Source organism: Onychostruthus taczanowskii, unplaced genomic scaffold (assembly GCF_017590055.1).
Source record: "Onychostruthus taczanowskii isolate IOZ18803 unplaced genomic scaffold, ASM1759005v1 scaffold36, whole genome shotgun sequence".
In the NCBI taxonomy this organism is placed as follows: Eukaryota; Metazoa; Chordata; class Aves; order Passeriformes; family Passeridae; genus Onychostruthus; species Onychostruthus taczanowskii.
This window is the reverse complement of record NW_024501015.1, coordinates 153495-174358: the sequence shown is the minus strand read 5'-3', so window position 1 is coordinate 174358 and position 20864 is coordinate 153495. Positions and strand designations below refer to the sequence as shown.

General features: G+C 39.6%; 1 protein-coding gene across 5 annotated transcripts in view; it reads left to right on the top strand.

Annotated features, from left to right (window-relative positions):
• FAM126A (family with sequence similarity 126 member A) overlaps positions 1-11702 on the top strand; it is a 43057-nt gene extending 31355 nt beyond the window's left edge. For 4 of the 5 annotated variants that reach the window (XM_041411479.1, XM_041411480.1, XM_041411477.1 and 1 more), the window contains one exon: positions 7354-11702. In XM_041411479.1, the coding sequence (XP_041267413.1) occupies positions 7354-7910 (557 nt within the window). In that variant the 3' untranslated portion in view covers positions 7911-11702. Of the gene's footprint in view, positions 1-6181; positions 6477-7353 lie in introns of all 5 variants that reach the window. The other variant, XM_041411481.1, reaches the window with a different exon arrangement.
• The last annotated feature ends 9162 nt before the right edge of the window (positions 11703-20864 follow it).

Genomic DNA, 20864 nt, shown 5'->3' with positions numbered 1-20864 from the left:
GCAATGAATTCTTAGTTTTTCCATGTTTTTAAATAATATTGAGAATTTTATTATTTCACATATTTATTGCATATAGGCAAGGAGCAATTTGGAGGTTCTTATTTTCTTGACTGGTGAATGGGAATCTCAGCACAATTCAGATGAAGTATATGCTTTATTTCCTTAACCATGTTTTAATAAAAACACAGCACACACAAACCCTTTTTGTTAAAGGGAGTTGTACACAATTAGTGCTCCCTCAGAAAATTATGTTCCTGCTTTCTTCTGAAAACTAGTTTCTAGTATCTGAAGCAAAATAAATATTTAAGAACTTTACCACAGAACCTCATCTGTCTTAAAGTACTTAAATAAAAATTGGATTTAAGGATAGAGGGGTAAACTACTATGTTTTGGTGTTATGGTTTAAGCCCACACAACAAGTAAGCCCCATACAGCTGCTCACACACTCCCTACAGTGGGATGGAGGAGAGAACTGGAAGAGTAAAAGTGGAAGATCTTGTTGAAATAAAGCCAGTTAATGAGATACAGCAAAAGCTGTGCCTGCAAGCAAAGCAAAACAGGGAATTCATTCACTGCTTCCCATGGGCAGGCAGGAGTTCAGCCATGCCCAGGGAAGCAGAGCTCCATCACTCCTAACAGTTACTTGGGAGGACAAACACTAAATATCCCCCCTTTTCTCCTTCTTCCCCCAGCTTTGCATACTGAGTATGATGTTACATGATCTGGGATACCCTTTGGGTCAGTTGGGAACAGCTGTCCCAGCTGTGTCCCCTCCCATCTTTTTGTGCACCCCCAGCCTGCTGGCTGGTGGGGTGAGGAGCAGAAAAGGCCTTGGCTCTCTGCAAGCAGTGCCATAACAAAAGCAATAACAAAAATACCCCTGTATCAATAAAATATCAACATTTCCACCTCAAATCCAAAACACAGCCCCGTACCAGCTGCTGTGAAGAAAATTGTCTCTGTTCCAGCCAAAACCTGTAGATTTGGGCAGACTCTAGTTTAAGGGCTTCCACAAAGCACAACACGTCTGGGCTAAAAAGTAGGAAAAAGTGGTGCTAAATGTACTGCAGAAGTAGCAGTACCAGCAAGAGATTCTGTGAGTCTAAATGTTGTATTCCTTCACCTTGGCCATCTTCAGATGAGGGAAGAGCCACTGGACCAGAATTGGCAATTGTTCTGTTGGGATTGTAATCCTGGTAACAAGCTAAGAGCATGAGTGTAGATAAGAGTGCTTTTCTAATAGGTTCACTGAAGAATTTGTAGTACCTTTAAAATTTCTGTATCATGTTACTAAGTGAGCTTTTGTAGTATATGGACAGTTAGAAATTTTTTGCAAAGTTACTTGTCATGAATTGGCCAAGAGGTAATTCAGGTAAGTGTTGAGAAGCACTTGGTGGTAGAGCACATTTGTGGTACTTGCACCAATAGTAAGCTGCCAGAGACGGTGAAGGGCAGAGAAGAAAGATAAACTAACTAAATTTCATTGCAGTTGATTAAAAACTACTTAAAACCATCAGACAAACCTGAGGAGCAAAACATTAGTGTCTTTAGTGAGATGGAGTAGCAGGACATTACTGACATCTCAAGGGTGCTTTCTTTCTTCAGCCTTAAAGTTATTAAGCATGGATTATTGACCAGATGCAAGAAAACTATATGATATCTTAGCTTTTAAATGGACAAATGCCCTCTGAAGCTTGGCAATTTTGTTAGCTATTATTTTTGAGGGGTTTTGATGCTTGTACAAATGAGATGGTGGAGAGTAACATAGATTAAGGATACTTAGTGCTAGGTCATACAGAGAAATTGAAAGTGTATTAAAATAAACATTCCCTTTGTGTTTACAGGAGAAAATACAGGAGACCAAAGTAGTACAAAATGAGTATTGGATACGTCCTTATAAGAATGCAAAATTTTCAGCAAATACAGAAATAGAGAAGTTTCTACAGTTATTGCCTCCTTGCAGGGAGTCTGGCTTGGTGAAGTTCAAGGAAAAAAGTGTGTGACAGGTGTGCCCTGCAGCAGATAACAGTAAGGTGAAAGGGAAATAAAAATACCAATTGAACTCAGAAGTGGAGTGGAATGCTGTGTTTTATGAGAGTCTTATAAAGTAGGACAAATTGAGAGAAACAGCAATAATCTAGTCAGTGCAATCTAAGCAAGGAGTGAGTAGTCAGTGTTCAGAGATGAAGACTGAAAGATTAAGGACTTTTTCAAAACAGCTCATGCCAACATTTTGTTTGGGTTTCTGTGGAAATGTTGGATTTTTCTCAACAATACAGGATTTAATGAAGAGGAAGAAAATCACGTGGTGTAAGGTGGGTTGGAATGGAATACGTGGCAGGCTGTGGGAGTAATTGTAAATTTGAAGGCTATGCAAAGACTAGGCTGATTAAGAGTCCAAAGCTGAATCTGTGGTATCTAGCTAAGTGACTGCTAGTTGTGTTCTTTTAAATGGTAAATATTCCATGCATGAATCACTTCAGCTGATGATCTCAAAATTCTCGTTATAAAATCCTAACAAACCTTTTGTTTGTGACTTGGACAGCCCTTTTAAAGTCAGAGTGGATGGTCTCCCATTTTCAAAATTCTTACCAAACTAATTCAGTGCCACACATTTCCTGAGGAAAGGAAGATATGAAATACATCTTCATGACTGGTGTGCAGAAAGAATAACAAGGCTGTGCTTACACATGCTTGTTTAAATTAAAGTGAATACTGGAATTGGTAGAAATTAGATGACAAACCTTGTACCTCTTGACCATTATTCTTTCTAACTCTCTCACAATGTAAGAGGAAAAAAGTATTATTTTTATTTTCATTATAATAAAAATTAGTGTAAATGGATTCGGAAGTCAGAGGAGACAGCTGAGAGGTATTTGATGTTATACTTTACATGGACTGATGATGCAAATTATCTCTTGGGGAAGCAAGGGCAGCAACTTTCAATCACTACTTACGTGTGTAAAATAAAATAGAAGAAACCCAGTGAATCACATTTCCAGCTGAGAAGCATGGGCTTTATTTTCTTTATGTTTTAAAAAATTAATTTTACTATAAAAGTTTTCAGACATTAGATCTTGCTAGCCTTTGCTAGAACTCTTGAAGTCAGTTTTGAATAAAGGTTGACTTAACATTGAATCTTCTTGTGATACTTAACCCTGTAATTTGTTCATTAGGAGCAGTTACTTAGAAGAACTTTTAAAATTCTATCAGTAATGTGAATTTGGACTTCACAGATAGGTACTTTAGGGGTACTAAATGTGAGGGTGGTTTGTAAAATAGATCCATCTAATCACAAATGGGTATTGTTTATGGAGTGAGCTGATACTAACCACTACGTAGCAACAAATTATATAGTGCTGTTGGATTAGATTGCCTTTAAATTATCACACCTGAAGGGGAGCATTAGCTCTTGTGTGTAGAGGTGTGTGTAAGAGAAATACTCTGATGGAACAGACAGAGAAGAGGTGACCAGATCTTGGTGGGATACATAACACAAGAACAAAGACATCAGCTAGCGAGGAAGGACAAGAAGTTACTTTTTTCTTCACTGCAGAAATTGACTTTCATGTAGTTTAGAAATACTAGTCTTTGAATTCTCTCTGTGGAAAGAATTTTCTTGCCTTTTTTTTTTTTTTTTTTTTTTTTTTTTTTTTTTTTTTTTTAATTAATTCCTGAAATAATTGTAACTTGCAAGAATCTGAAGTTAATGCTAATTTTAGGGTATGAGCCTGGTCCTTTTATGACTAATTAAATATGCTAACACAGTTGTGGAGGACTTGCGGTTTGAGCTTGTGGGGGTTAAAATTGAATTACATTCTGAATGGTCAGTTTGCCTGTGCTGTCTGAGGTAAATTATCTGGGCAACTGTAATACGGTCAACTATAATTTTGAATTAAGTTTTAGCAATTAGTAAACATTAAATGCATTTATCAGAGTTGGTTGTACTACTCAAAGCTTTCAGAAATTGACACCAAGTACATTTTCCTTTAACTTCTATGGGTAACAATCAAACTGATGTAATTATTCATTTCCATCTCTACACTGTTCAGCAGTGTCCTTGGTTTTCTCTTTTGTTACATTACCTTGTGCACTGGGTATTAATAGCTCTCTCTCTCAAAGGCTAGGCCCCCAGAGCTGTCCAGCTTTTAAGCAGTATTATCTTCACCACCAAGCACTATGAAGCTGAAGGTTTGGGTGTCCTTAAAAGCTGTAAAATAAGGAGGGTGTGCTGCTGTGGAGGATGAGGATTGTGTACTCTTATCCCTGGCCCAAGCCTGTAGCTGCTATGGTAGACAGTGTTAATGGGAGTTGAGATATCCCATATACTATTTTTTCCATTAGTTTCCTCCTGTAGTCAGTTAAATTCAGAGAAAGTTATATTTCGTTTAGGCATCATATAATGAGTAAAACTCTTAACTTTTTGGGTTTTTTTTCCCTCAGTTTGTTTTAGTAAGGGTTACTCAGCTGTGGGAATGCAGCAGTATTGGTTGAAGTGCTGATATCACAGCTGGATGTTACATTTAGAAGTGCACACCACCAAATAACCATAACTGGGTAATGCTTTTATACAGAACCTTTAAAAAAAAAAAAAGAAAAAAATCTTCCTCTGTTTTTCTGATTTCTGCTGTGTACTTTGAGTCTTCTTTCTTTGGAGTTGGATAATCAGTGCTTTTCTGACAGCTAGGCTCTGTTCTGTCCTTTTCTCTCACTGGGGCAGCAGGAAGGAGTTTCAGATTGCCATTGGAGAGGCACAAGTTCCTCACTCCAGTGAAGTTAGAGCACTGAGGCCAATCAGAGCATTGGTCTTCTTACTAATCTTTCTGCTTCTGTGTTTTTAGAAAAAAAAGGGCTATATTTGATGGTGCTTTCATTATGACAATTGTTTATTTATTGTTATTACTATTCCAGTCCATGGAGCTCGTTGCCACCTTTGCTACTGGAAATAGAAGACTTTTACAGAAAGTGCTGTTACAAGTGAATGGTTCTGAGTTTCCTCCCAAATATCAGCAATTTAGTGAGGAATAGCATCAGTTATTAATGCCATTTCCTTTGGGTGGTGCAGCTTGTTAAATAGATACTTTGATTGGTCATTGATTAGTTAGAAAGACTTATGATTATTAGAATTTTCAAGTAAAATGAGGGATAGCTGTTACACCAGGGGACACTGATGTTCATCCCTGCCAGAATAACCTTCTGGCTCAGTAGTGATCAGTGCACAAATGGTAGTGAAAAGCCCAGTGCTGGAGCCACCTGACCTAAAAGTGCATTGTACCTGCACAAGAGTCTTCAGGGAGGGGACAGAAGGAAGAGGGGATCCCCTTGAACTAAAGAGCATTGGAGCTGCCACTGTGAAAAATCATCTCATTGCAAATTCCTCTGGTTTTGGACTTCATACTGTCAGTTCAGGATGCTGCCAGCTTCTGTCATGTGCAGTGGCAGACTGGCAGTATGGTCTGGGTGGTTCTTACTTAATCCTCAGGGCTGAAAGAGCTGCATTACAAATAAAATAGAGACTCACTTGAGCTTTATTCTGAGCTGTGCTTTTAGTGCATTTTTAGTCTCATCAAGTTTCTGTGCCACAGTGCTCTTCTCCACTAGTTTTCCTGGGGTATCCAGAAATACCTTTCCAGTTGAAAACAGTTTTTTTTAAATGAAGGAAGAAAATTGATATCAAAGTGTGCTTGAGTTGGCTTTGTTGTTTCACTGTTAGTTTTCAAGCTGACCAAGGTGCACATCATGACATTGTATGTGTAGATTTTCTAGTCTTGAAAATAGTCTTGATAATGTATGAAGTTGATATGCCATTTAATTGTAAAAGTAACTGTCACTCTAGCGTGGTGATATGGAGAATATAGTCATAAAAGGGAGTTATGAACTGTTCTTTGGTTTCTGATAATCTGTTTCATGATCCTCAGAAATTTCAGTTTTGAAAGATCAAGCATGGGCCTTTCCAGTATGTGGTGCAGGCCAGTAACTGGAAGATTGAAGACTGCCATTTTAGAAATAAAGCAAAATTCCATACCTGCTAATGTTGCTAATTAACAAGAGGTTAATATGTTTACATCTGCTTTAATTTATAATGCTTAAGTCATCTGTATCTATTGGCTTTTGTTTCATGTTTTGTTTCAAACATCTTTTGTTTATTTTTGTTTTTTTTTTTATCCATCTTTAATTCTAGAACAACCAGAGAATGGTAATGATGCTACTGAATTGGGCAACTTTATCATACCTGAGATTAGTGTCACAAGTGTGACTGGAGAGAGGACCGGGAATGGGGAAAAGAGCAGAGCTCTAGCAGAGAATGATGTTCAGCATTTACAGGGAGTACAGGAAACAGCTACAGAACCTAGAACTGACAGCAAAGGCATGCCAGAAATCAGGAGGCAAAAATCTGTAAGAAAAATGATGGAGGATGGAATAAACTCATCTGGCAGAGTGCAGTTTTAGCAGAGCACTTGTAGCTGCACTGTAAGGTACCGCTGTTGATTGAAAGGGTCACTGCTGCATGTTTCAAGAATTAAAGTATGCAGTTAATATATTTGCATGTGTAATAACACAGTTGCATGTATTGCACACAGCTGTGCCTATGCCACAGAGAATGATGACATACAAGTAGATCTGGAGACCTACCAGTTAATCTGGAGAAAATACACCGAGACTCAACATACCTTTGTGTTTATTGAGCATATTTATGAGAGTTTACAAAATCCAGTGATCAATGGTATGAAAAATCCATCAAAATGGATGTTAAAAGTATCTTGCTCTGTAACTCAGATTTCCCAAATTCTACCTTTCATGGTGTACTGCAGATCTCATGTTGTGCTTGAGTTTCCAACTCTGTAACTCCTACCACCAGACCTGTGATGCAGAAAGTGACCTTTCAGTCCTAAAGCATTCTTGGGTTGCTAAACATGCAGGTGCCATAGGGTGTCCTGGGGCATTGATCACATACCTCTGTAATTAAAAAGCTTGGCCAAATCCTGTAGTGGATCACTTGCTCAAAATAAAATTTACACTGTTGTTTTGTTCTGTATGGTACTTTCTAATCCCTAAGTTTCTAATTTCCTGCATGAATTAACAAGACTGCATTTTTTTTTCCTTCAAAATCACAACAAAATGAGATTGGGGGCATGCTTTTTGATGTAGTTAATGTGGCATTACTTGCTGTAACTCTATATCCAAATGAACCTTAATTCCAAAATGTCATGGAATAGGTAAGCGTTGTCTTCTCTTCTCTGTTCTACTGCTGTATGGCTTCATGCTTATAAATATCAAAATTGAACAATATGTAAATTCAGCGAATGTGAGACAATCAATTGCTAATTTTTTATTTCTGTTTCTCTCATGCAGATAATTCTGACTTAGCAATTGAAGAAGAACTGATAGAAGTGTCTGAAACCGATGAAGGGTTTTACTCTAGGGCTACTTCTGGTACAAGTCAGTCTGCCCTATCTAACAGCAGCACCATGAGCAGCAAGAACCTCTTAGGGAAGAGCCAGCGAAGGTCTGGAGGAAGCAAACCCGGAGGAAAAGAAAAAGAAGGGGAAACCTGCAGAGAGCATTTATCACGGAAACAAACTCAGAGAGCCATGAGTGAGAATCTAGAGCTTGTCTCTCTGAAGAGACTGACACTGACAACCAGTCAGTCCCTGCCTAAGCCTGGCAGCCATAGCCTGGCCAGAACGACCACTACTGTGTTTAGTAAATCCTTTGAACAGGTCAGTGGTGTCCCAGTTCCAAATAATCGTGGTGGTGTCTCTGGTACAGAGGCAAACAGGTTTTCAGCTTGCAGTCTTCAGGAGGAAAAATTGATATATGGAACAGAAAGAACAGATCTTCCTATTTTAAGCAAGCAACCTAATCAGCAGCGACCTCCTAGTATTAGCATAACTTTGTCAACAGATTGATATTAAATTGGCCAGTATAAAAAATAAATTACTGAGACTTTATCCTGATATTGGTACATTAAGCTCTTAATATGCCATACCTTACTTCCTTAAGTCTCAAACCTGTAAATTCTTACTTGGCTGATGTGTGACAGTAACAGTGAATAGACAACAGTTATAATTATTTTAAGTCAGCTTCTGCTATCTTTACAGCTTTATGGAAAGTTTATACCTTCACCAGCTGAACAAGCGTTAATTGGTTGGTTGTCACTGGCCACGGTGTGTGGCTTCTTACAGATGTACAATGTGGGAGCAAATAGAGTGTCTCTCCCAGATTCTACTTTTTGTCTTCCACTTGGCTTTGGCAAAACTGCAAGTACTTGGGGTTTTTTTAGGAGGAGTCTTGCTGTATCGTCATGCAATTTTGGAAGAGCATTGTAAGAACATTGTCTTACATGTGAGCTGTGCTTACGTGTAAATATAAACTAGAAACATCACTTCAGTGTTTGGTGTTCTGGTGGCTTTTGTATTGGTAGTTAGTACACGTAGCAATGTTCATACTTCTTTATGCCTGTGTAAGTCCAATTTTAGATGCATTTTGGTTTATCTGTATGTCTTTGAAACTGGGCCTGAAGTAATACAGCAGCAGAGCTTGTGGCTGGGAATTATTGCTGTAGTAGTTACTCTTAAGACTTAAAAATTATGTGACAGACTCTTTCTTTAAGATTCTTAAAATCAGTTCCAAAACTACTCAACTGAAAAGCCAGTCATCAGTATTTTTATTGTCTGTGGGGAAGAGATGTTCTTGTGTACCAATGTTATGTAGAAATACGAGCCCTCTGCACTGTCTTAAGCAAATCAGGAGTGTGAATGTGCTTAACAGGAATTTCATACTTGAGACTAAGAGAACACTACCAAAGGATGTGTACTTTCAGTAACTTGCAAGCACAAAGGGGAACTATAATGTAAATATAAGTAGCACTGTAATTCCTAAGGTTTTTTATACCTGTTATTTTTCTAGTTCAAAATTCTAAACCAGCAACCTGTTCAAGGTTTTACCTAACCTTTAGCCTTCAGTGACTTTGACAACAACTTTTGTAATGTTAAGCTTTTAATTAAAAATGGACATTAAAACTTCTTATGCAGAAATCTGAAGAAGCAGCTGCTGACAAAGCCACTCCAGTAGCAGTTACTAGCTGATGAACAGACAATATATCATTATGAGTGGAGAAGTAAGATGAAGATCTAAGGCATAGTTGCTCCCAACTGTCCAGATTTCTGCAGCTGATAATCCCTTCTTGTCAAGAACATTGTGAAAAAACAAACACTAAAGTTCTGGTAGACTTTCCCATTTGCTTGGAGATAAGTTTAGATACTTTTGACTTAAACTGAAGCACAAGTAACTTTTAAACTGCTAATGTTATTCAGGTTTATAGCAGTTAATAAGCTGGTTAATGAATGAAAAGAGTAAGTAAGTTGTATAATTGTACTAATAAGACCACACGCTGGATGTGTAGATTCCTGAGAATGCACCAAAGTATGCAGAACAACCCCATCAGTCTGTAGGTGTTCATATTTACCCAAGAGCCTGAATTTAAAGGAGTATGCCACAATTTCTCATTCTTCATTTTGTTGTGTGACACTATTCTATTCTAGTAATGCAGTACTTCACCTTTTTACATGAAAACTTATATTCCTAATGGATAAAATACAAATTTGTCCTGTTTATTTTTTAATACTGACCAATGAGAAAAACTGGTTCTTTGAGGTTGTTTTTGTAAATACTTTCTACAGCAGAAAATTTAGCCTCTTTTTTATAGGCTTTTCTGCAATACACATTAGACAGGACACGTGTTTCACATTGACTGATGCATCTGTCTGGCTGCTGGACATGCATGGCCACCAGCAGCAGCAGGGTGTTAGCAGCTGATAGTTGGCATTGGCTGTCTCTACACCAAATGAATGTAGAGCTCTTCCTTCCCTTGAAATTTGATCTAGGTGTTTCAAAGAAATAACCTGCAAAACTTACAGCAGTTTCCTAATCCACTTTTGCAGTGTAGGATCTAAAGAATGCATTAGAAAAAATTTGCAGTAATTTAAATTGACATGAAACTAGGATAGATAAATAAAATTGCAGTAGACAAATATTTGTTGTTGTGGTATTAGTTGTGAGGTAGTGTTGAGGGGCTAGAATTTTTGAGAATTCTGCTGGTTTATTTCATAATTGTTTGTTACCTCCGTGGTAGACACTCTTTCAAGCTGGGTATTGACATAAAAGATATTTATTGTACTGGGAAGATTTAGCTCTAAATAATTAGGATTTCAAATTAGGATCTAAAATGCCATAAAGTGTAGATATGTGACATAATGTTTCCAGTACTCCTGACTACAAGCCAAATGGTGTTGAAATGAAGTTTGTTTATCCTTTTTTATCCAGCTGGTCTGGCTTGAACCCAAGACATGGGCTCATATTGGTACAACTGAAATAACATCAATCTTCACACTTTTTTTGAGAAAATTATAAAAGGAAAGGTTCTTGGTACTAAAGACTATTCTGTCCATACACATGTGGCTTCATATCAACACGTTTGTATTGGTCTCTGGAGTAACTTACCCAGTGAGGAGTGTGTTTTTGTGAGCTGGCATCACACCTTCATACTGATCGAGTCTAAAGAATTTCTTTCCGGAGTACCAAAACTTTGAGTTGTGCTTCTTTTTTTTTCTTAAAAATTGAACAGTTAAAAAAAAAAAAAGGCACAAGGGGAGTGAGGGCAGAATTATTTGTTGACCAAATATCCATGGTGTGCAGGACTGGGAGAGGGGTGGGAAGAGTGATGAGGGAAGTTGGGCAGGAAGCAGATATTTCTAAAATTGTCACACTCTGGGGGTTTGAGCATTATCCAATCACTTCAGACTGTCAGATGGAAAATCTTTGTTAAAGAAGTAAATGTCTGCTAACAGTGTAAAGGAAACCCATTAAGACACCACACATTAGTCTGCCCAGGAGTGGGTAGTTCTGATGAATACCTTCCAAACATACACAGCTGCACCATTCTGCAGGGAAAATGTTATGTGGGAGTGAATCATCTCACATTGTAATAAGAGAAGTTGTTTCAATGCTGACGTTTATAACTGACCTTACTGTTCCAAATCAGAGGACACACTGTTTTCCAAGGATGGCTTTGAACAGCAACAGTTGCAAAACTTACTGAAGCTGAGAAGAATTATTTTTGTTGTGAGAATATGTAACATTTGTGCAAAAAGCGTATGGCCTCTGACCACTTGCTGTAGAGCTGCAGTGACTTTTCTGAATGGATTTAAATGTCTTGAATTGCCTTGATTACCTAACAAATTTGAAAGGTACAGAAATAGAGCTCTTTTAGCCACACTTCTCTCTAAGGAGGTTTCCTATGAGAAATTCTAGAAATTTCTAATGTAATTGTCCAATACCTTTTGTTGGTCTTTGAGGCTTACTGTGCTGTATATAGATGTATAATATATTGCCTTTTGTATTTGTATAATTCTACTTCTAAGACTAGATGTGCATATTTGATATTCCCTGAAGTCTGTGGAACATCTGCATCAGTCTATAGATGTATGTCTTTCACATGAGAACCTGAATTTAAGCAACTGCCACACTTTCATTCTTCAGCTCATTATGTGACACTGTTTTAGAAACAGTTTTTCACCTTTTTTGCAGTGAAGTGTTCTCTTGATTGTACATGAAAACTTACATTCCTAATGTATAGGCTACAGGATTGTCTTTTTAATGTTTAATAATTTTGGCTGTAAAATAAATTTGGTTTTTTTGAAGTTGTATGCTTTTGTAAGTACTTTGTACAGCAGAAAATGTTGCCTCTTTACAGACTTTGTTGAAATACACATTACATAGCTACATATTTTTTCAGTTTTCATCCTACACATCCAGAAGTCATAGTCAAGTTGACTGCATTACTTAAAATATGCTGAGTACCGATTTTATACAACATAGGGTGTGCAAATGCAGCCCTGTCAGGAGGGACACCGTGGCTGAGGAACGCTGATGGGTGAAGGGCGAGTTCAAGCACATGAGTTGCAAATTGGCAGAAGCAGATGGTGATCCTGTCAGTAAAGCAGCACTACCTGGGCAGATTGGTAGTTTTGCTGGTGTGGATATTAACAGTGGTTTGATACCATTATCTGTCCTGTGTCCAGGATAGCTCTGGGGGCTGTTCTTGCTGGTAACAACAGGAGCAAAGGTGGCAGTCAGTGCTTTGGCCTTTTCTGTCAGCAGCTCCTCTGCCCCACTCAGCTGTGGCGCCTTTTTTTCCCCTAGTCTTTCTGTTGCTGATGATCTCTCTGCTAAATCTTTTTTCCCTTGCCTTCCACCTTCCATATTCCACTTCATTTGGGGTTTGTCTTTGCTAACCCCACCTGTGCATGCTTGGATGGTGCATCTCCCCAGTTCGCCTGCTCTTACTTCCACCTCCTGTATGGTGCTTTTTCATGTCTAGTCAGGTGCTCCTGCTTCATGCTTCCATGCCTTCTGCCACCTCTGCTTGCTTTTCTGTGTGTAGCCATAGACCATTCTTAGACCTGGTAGAGATGGTTCTTGAACATCCTCCAGCTCTCCTGGGCTTTTCTCTCTAGGATGGTCTCCCATGGCCATCAGCAGAGAAATTCCTGTGCAATGCAAGCTCTGTTCTGTAGGTCCAAGGTTGTGATCCTGCGTTTAGTTCAGGGTTTTTTTTCCTTTGCCCTCACCAATGTAGTCTCTGGTGCAATGCTGTAGAGAAAGCTGGATGAATGAAAGAGCTGTAGTAGAGGGCAACAGTGGGAGATCTCACTGCATAGTTTCCTATTTTTTGGATGTCGGTGTTTAACTGTGTCTCTTGAAAGGACAAAACTCAATTTCTGATTCCAAGCATTGGAGTAGGTAAAAGTTTTCCTTCGCAAAAGGTACAAATTAGACTTGATGCTGTGATTGTCCTGTAAGTGTGTAGGATTTGCAATTTCAGTTACAGTGAGTGAAAGGCAGTGCTTAAAATGGGCTCTTATGTCGTTTCAGGGTCAAATAGCTATTGATTAGTGAAAGACAACATGAATTTCAAAATTTCAAAACTTCCCAAAATGTGTTACTTCAAAATACTGTGTGTATTTGAAGATGAGAATATAGTTGAGAGCCTGCTGGACAATTCTTGGGGAAAGGGGGTGTATAAAGGTATTACAGGCAATTAGTAACAAGTTACAGAAGTCACATTTGTTCCTACAGACTTCACAGCTGGTTGCCTGCACTGAGCTTGTAATAGTTGTTTTTCATGTTTTATGTTAATCTGGCTCTGTGTTAAAGATGACTTCAGTATGGGGGTTTTCTCCCAGCCCACAGCTGCCAGGTAATAAATACACCTGCTAATTCAAGGAAGTGGGAAGAATGTCACTGTGAAACTCCAGAAGCCTTTGTGAAGCAAGCCCTCACATCGTACAGCGCTCGCTTCGTTAGCTTGATTCCTAAAATAAGGAGGTGTTTAGTCATTAAATGCTGCTACTCTGCATGTGCAGGGACAATACAGAAATGTAATGGTGCGGAAGGACTGGTGGAAGTCAGTCTGAGTCACACAGCACTTCTGACAAGCTGCCTGCTTGTTGTTCTCATCAGCAGTGCTGACTAATCCTGGCAGTCCCCCACACAGACTTGCTTGGTCTGGAGCATGAGGGGAGGTTTTGTGCTGTGAGAGGGCACATTTCAGAGGGGATAAGAAATGTCAGCTTCTGCCTCCACAACGCACAACAAAGTAAATGAAGGTGTGTCACGTATTGGCGTAAGAAGTCCTTGGTGTGGATTCAGTGTCATTTGTCCTTGGTGTCATTTCTGCAATACAAATAGTCAAGCAGAATAATGAATGCTCAGTGCTTTCTCTGGAAAGATACTTTCTTCATGCATGAAGTCATGGAATCACAAAATGGTTTGGGTTGGAAAGGACCTTAAAGATCACCTGGTTTCAGTTCCCTTGCTGTGGGCAGGGATGCCACTCACTAGAGCAGGTTGCTCAGAGCCCCATCTAACCTGGCCTTGAGCACTTCCAGGATGAGGCATCTACAGCTTCTTGGGGCAACCTATTCCAGTGCCTCACCACTCTCACAGTAAAGAATTTTTTCCTAATGTAAACTTACTCTCAGTTTGAATCCATTATCCCGTGTCATGCCACTACATTCTCTTGTACATCACCTTCAATTCCACTGAATCACTAATTAAAAAAATACATATAAAACGTATTTGTGTGTGTGTGTGTATTTTACCCATATTATTTTCCTCTTCAGCTATCAAGGTATGGAGATTGTAGAACTGCCATGGAGACTGCTGGAGCTGGCAAAACCTTGGACCAGCACTGGTGTCAATGACCTAGGATACCATGTAAAGTAGATGTAGCTGGGCAGTGAAAGGTTGTATTGTCATTCATGTATTTTCCTTGTGGTTTTATCTGCCAGCAGTAAATTGATTTGAGTATAAACTGTAAAGGCTCTTGAAGTTATTCCTTAAAGATACTTTCTTTTTTTAAAAAAATCACAATACTCCTATTTTTTCCTTTTGCTTTTTTAGTTGCTAAATTGCATTGTGCTTTCATTGTTGTTAATAACCTGCAGTTCAGACTTCAATAATAATTGGGAGGGAATCAAGATAGTATTGTATATGATAACATTTTGTGAACCAACTGTCATACCAAATGTCATCTTTCAGCAGACTGTTTTGCCCCTCAAATGTTGGTGTTTAAGAAATGTGCTATAATAAATCAGTATAACTACTTTCACAAGGTAACATCATTGATATTTAGTTTACTTGTTTACTTATTAGTTCACTGAAATTTATATTCCTCATTTCAGACATTAGAAAATACCAGTCCAACTGCTCTTTAGCAAAAGAACTGGTTTCATCTCTCCCTGGAGAAAGATACAGGCACTGTCAAACTGAATCAGGGCATCCTGAGCTAGGAAAATCCTTTCTGACACCCACGAGGTGTTTATCCCATGTCTTCCTCCCTTTTCACCCTGAACAACTGGCTTAGCATTGCTGCCTTCCTTCTGATTCTGGCTGAATTGAATCCCTACATTCCCTTTCTTGCTGAATTAAGCCCAAAGAAGCTTTAGCACAGCATCAGTGGCTTCAGCAGAGCTCTGAATGTCAGCAGCTGTCCCCTTTGCTAAAGGCCTTACAAGCAGGCAGATGTCTAGGAAGAATAGATCTGGTTTCGTGGTTTTCTGGCCAGGCTGTAAAGATCAGCTTGAAATAATGTGGACAGGTGCTGGGATTTAGCATTCAAACTGCATCTGTTCAGATTGTATGACTAATCATGAAGTAGTTGCATTTTCAACCATTTTCAAATATCTAAAGTAGGGAAGGAGGAAAGAAATAGCGCACAAATCTCTCTCTATCATTCTCATTTCTTTATTTCATGTATTTTGTTCTCATTTCTCACAAAGCTATTGCTTTATGATCCCACTTAGAAGTATGCAATACCTTTACCAACTTTTGAATTTTAAGGTGGAATAGCAGCAAGGCTGTTAAAGCTTCTTTATAAGTGGATAATTTGTGTTCAGCTGTAGCTGAGTCCTCTGGCAAATCTTGATTCTTAACTATTTGGGTTGGGAAAGAGCCTCTTGACTGTCTTGCATACTGTACCAAATTCATATCTTCAAGCTTCCTTGGTTATCCATGAGAACTTGCTTTTTCCTGCTGCCAGCATAGGAAGCCATGCTACAAAAACATTGAACAATTCCTGCTAGTTCCCTGCTTTGGCATCATTGCACAAAATAAAATGTGCTTGTGGTCAAATACGAAATTACTAAGCAATGGATTTCTCCAAGATGCAGACTGTATGATCCACCTTTTTCTTAAAACCTGACACGTACAGACTGCAGCACCACACGTGGGCCCCATTCTCCATGAATGACAGGGTGTTACTGTAGCTGAGGAGCCATGCTGCAGGAAAAATGGTGATGTTTGGGAGCATAAAGAGTTTTGACACATTCTGGTAATGGTGAGATGAGTAACTTCTTAAGTACACCAACAAAATTAGTTACTAGGTAGATCTACTTATAAGGTACTCGATGCTGTAATTCAATTTCAGGCAGAAAAACAGTCCCTTGGAAGAATCTTGATTTGCTCTTGAGATACTGAAGAGTTTTAATATGCCTTGACATTCAGTACCACGTTCATAATCCCTGTAATTATTCCTTCCTACTCCAATAAGAGTAGGCAGTGTACAGCACAAGGGCTGAGGGACAGTTCTGTTTCATGCCTGAAAGGAGGAACGTGTCATACAAAGCGCACTTTGTACTGAGCTGTGGGAAAAGAGGTGAATGGGAGGCGAAACCAGAAGCCCTAAGAGCAGTTCAAAATGTCACTTCCTCTCTGCCTCTTTCTGGGGGCAGTTTTGTATGAATGAGGAAACTGCACAAAATGAGACACACATAAAGCTGAGAGCTTTTGGAAGAAATCTCTTCTCCCCTGGCTCCCGCCTGACTGCAAGGGCAGGCTTCTTCCCATCAGGCAGAACTTGTGCTGTGGCATTCTGCCCCTTCCCTGCCTCTGCTTCCTTCTTGGAGGGGAAGCGAAGTGCTGGAACCACTACAGTAACAAATTCAGGGATTTTAGTCCTGAAACAACCTACCACGGGACTAGAACACTTGTGGGCAGCAGTGGTGGCTGCACTCCTCTTCATAAGTTTAGGCGCTGCTGATTTTCTTGTCATGGTTTGCTTTGTTGTTTGTCAAGAAATGCATGGCTGGAACCTTTTGGAAAGCACAAAATGAAATGCTCAAAGAAGATTTAGCCAAAGGATAGAGTCTCTGGCATTTGCCACCTTAAGAATGAGAGGAAAATTGTGTGGAAAGTTGGCATTTAACATAAAATTAATTTAAGGAATATACTTGAGCACCTGCAAGGAACTGAATGAAGAGGGAGCAGAAGAGAATGTCTAGCCTAGTGAGATCAGAAAGTCTTCGTGGTGAAATATTGCTGGAAGAAGAAGCAGAATCCAACTTCTGCAAGGAAATTAAAATGTAAGTACAGATTCCTTCACTATAAAAAGAGAACAAGGGAAAAAACAAAGGGGGAGGAGCAGGAAGCAAGTGTAAGAAGGTATTTTTTGGAAGATTGATGTTGCCACCCCATGGCCAGTCAGTACAAGCACAGAGTTGTTTCAGAACCAGGAAGGACCTTCAGGGATGTCAAAGAGCAACATCTCCAAAGAATGGACTTTCTCCTGAAACTCAGGACTTGTTTGCACTTGAAACAATGAACATTCTTTGCAGTGTTGGGTTTTCTGATATTGTAAACCTTGTTTTAGTGATATAATAGGAGTAGATATTCTACAGGTAAAGAATCTCCTTGACCATTCTACATCAGCATTTGATTGAGGTTTCGATTGGCCACCGATGAACCTCTTGAGATGTGTTTGCTCTCTCTTCTGCAAGGGCCCAGCAGAACAGTTGCAAATGCAGCTCCTTTTCTTTTTACTATAGTAAACAGGGGGAGATGTGGTATTCACATGCCCTCTGAACAGAGAGAAATTGTGAGACAAGCAGAGAAGGAAAACATAATTCTTATCTCGCTTGCTTTGCCAAAGTAGAATGCAATATAGAGATTGTTTACCCAAAGTGAGGATGTTTTGCTCTCTTGGCCTATCAAGACCAAGTGTGCGTGGGAGTCCAGACTGTCACGAGACAGTCACGAGAGAGTCAGAGGATGAGTGCAGTGCTGTGAAGTTGTGAGCAAGGGGTGTGCAAGGCAGATTCACTTTAGATGCAATGTATATAGTCCAGAATAATCAAGTAATTTTTTAGCCTTCTGATGATGGAGACAGATGCCTTGTCATTCTCTCCCCTTGGTTGGGACTCACCCGTGCTACAATACAGAGTGATGCACATCCGAAGGCAGAGCTGTTCCTGTGGTCGGTGTCGCTCAGCGCTGCTCCTTGGAAATGCCAGCGGGAGGCCAGGCACCCCGGGCAGCGCCAGCCTGAGCTGTGCTTCATTCCCTGGTGACCCCACAGCTGCCCTTGCGTGGCACCACCCTCTGAACAGAGGGGACTCTGTGCCAGGAGGAACGACCCGGTGACTCACAAGGTCAGTGCCTGATCTGCTCTCAGTTCTCACAGCAGATAAAGTTTCCTTGAGGATTGTGGGACTGTGCTATACAAAGTACTTGCATTAACCTTTCTCTTTGTGCCTTTCCTTGCCTGAATGGATGACATGGAGCTCAGCAGGGTTACACTCCTGAAGGCACTTTGTGGGTCCTTTTGTCAGAAGTGTGATCTGACTTGACAACTTTGGCTCGAATTTCTCAATATCTTCTCAGTGGGCAGGTTATTAGCCAGCATAAACTGCTCTCTAGTCTTGCCAGTCACTTCTTCTAACCTCTACGCTATCCTGACAGGCAAATCAAAATGTCAACTCAAATAAAACATTGAGTCCCTATTACGGATTATGAGCAGGCCACCATATGGAAAACAGAAGAAAGTAAAAAAGGAGGTTCAGGATGCCTTGGCAGCCTTTTCCCTATGGACTAATAATATCCAGTCCAAAGGAAAGGAAACAGCATGAGAGAAAATACCTACTCATTTCAACAGTAAATGTGAGACACCTGGATCATTTTTCACACAGGTACACAGATGTACCTCTTTGTAGATATGCACGACTGTCATCAAATGATGACAACCCCAATCATATTTCTTGGGAAACTTTTTTAGAAGTTGACTGAATTATCTGAAAAACTACATTGAATTCTATGAGAATTTGTGTTAGAAGAGAAATACTGGTTAGTTAATAAAACAGATAAAACCTAACTTTTTCTAAGCTACTGCATTGTATAGATGAAATGAGAGTTTTGCTGTCGTACGTGATCTGTGCTAATTACTGCAATTATAACACTTGCAGAGAAGGAAATTTGCAAAAAGTATATTAAATGTTCAGCACTCAGCTGCTTGTCAGCTGAAAGGAAGGCAAGTTAATTGAATGTAACAGTCAATCCTCTTTCTGTTGTTAATCAGTGGTTAATTATAATGTGCAGCTACATGGCCATATGTCACTTGCTGTGGCATAAGAGCAACGTGTCACTGTTATTGATCACTGCACTGGAGGAGCTGGAGCTGCTATTCCCCTGTGCTAAATGCCTTACTGAGAGGTGACTGCTTTCAGTATTGCATAAAATTAATCTTCATTCTAAGTGTAGGGATTAAAATTAAGCTATATATCCAACCAGATTCTAACATGTGTAGTACATTGTATTAGTCTGATTTTTGAGTGATAAATAGATGTAAAAAATCAAAGAATCATTGAGGTTGGAAAGAATCTTTCAGATCATTGAATCCAGCCACTAACCTGACACTGCCAAGCCCACCACCAAACCACGTTCCCAGGTGCCACATCTACACATCTTTTAAGTACCTCCAGGGATGGTGACTCCACCACTTCCCTGTGCAGCCTGTTCCAGTGCTTGACAGCCCTTTCAGGGAAGAATTTTTTTCTAAGACCCTATCCACACCTCCCCTGACACAGCCTGAGGCCATTTCCTCCTTTCCTGTCACTTGTCACCTGAGAGAAGAGACTGGCCCCCACCTTTACTCTGGAGAGCAGTAAGGTCCCCTCTGAGCTTCATTTTCTTCAGGCTTAACACTCCCATCTCCCTCAGCTCCTCCTTGTGAGATTTGTGTTCTAGACCTCTTACCAGCTTCGCTGCCCTTCTTTGGACTGAAAACCAAAGTTGGCTATTGCCAAGTGCAATTTTTCTGTAGACTCCTTGAAACTAAGCAGCACTGCCCAAAACTGATTTAAGGTTCCTGGGTATCTGGAAATTGACTACTTTTAATCTATAACAACTTTGGTTGTCCACTAAAAAATGCAGAGTTGTCTAAAGGACTGCTTTTCTTAAAAGTTTATTGTCTCTTTGATCGTTTACTTGTGCCTGCTCTACAGCACGGCATAGAAACCAAGCTTGGTTTGCAAATTAGTGTCCCATAGAAACTGATCTTCTATCTCTCCTGTTCTGATGGATTTTCAGGCTTGAGGACTGGCCTATGTAGGTGCAGATAGCAAAAATGACCATGGGAATGAAGACAAAGGCTTAAACCTCAGAGGCTGAGTGCTGGGTACAGTAGAGCCCAAACTTGTAACCTGCAGCCCCTGGAACTGGAGATGATGATATAATCATCACAATTTAAAAAGTTAATAAGAAATATGCACTACAATACACTGACAAACATTCCTCAAAGTTTCCCCTGAGTAAGCCCTTTTCATCTGTGAGGATCAGGCAGAATCTAACAATGCGTACGAGGTAGGAAGAGCAATTCAGCACAGTAGAGAAGGTGCCTTAATGAACCTGGTCAGGCAAACAGTGAAAGGGAGGCACTTTCCTACCCAGATCGATTATCTCTTCCATTCTGCTTCAGGCTGGAAAATGGGATGGAAAAATAACATGTTTTATGATGGCAGGAAAACCATTATTAGTCCAGTTTATTAGACTGTGCATTAGCCAGTGTGTTTAATAATTTTTCTTCCCTAATAACATTAAAACAGAAAAAAAAAAAGTGAGAAACGTGTTGAAAAAGGGGGTTGAGTCTTTACAACATTTAGTTGTTTGAAAATGAGAAAGTATCCCATTTATTCACCTGTGTCTGGAAAACGGGGAATTGAGTATCTGCCTGAATATCTGCTCTTACTTACATTAAGGACTCCAAAGCATGGATAAAAAAAAAAAAATTAAAGGAAGATTAAAGGGTAATTAATAATTTGCCCACTTAGATTTGAGCTTTTGATGTCACTTCCTCCTCGTGACAGCCAAAAAGGCTTGCTCCCAAATCAGAGCACAGCATTGATTAGATTTCAATAGACCAGCTACAGTACTGCTTTCTTCTGTCACTATTCACAGCACTTCATGGGAGGCTCCAGCATCCTTTCAAAATATTTCCTCTTACCAGGAATGAAGGTGGATGTTCTGTATTC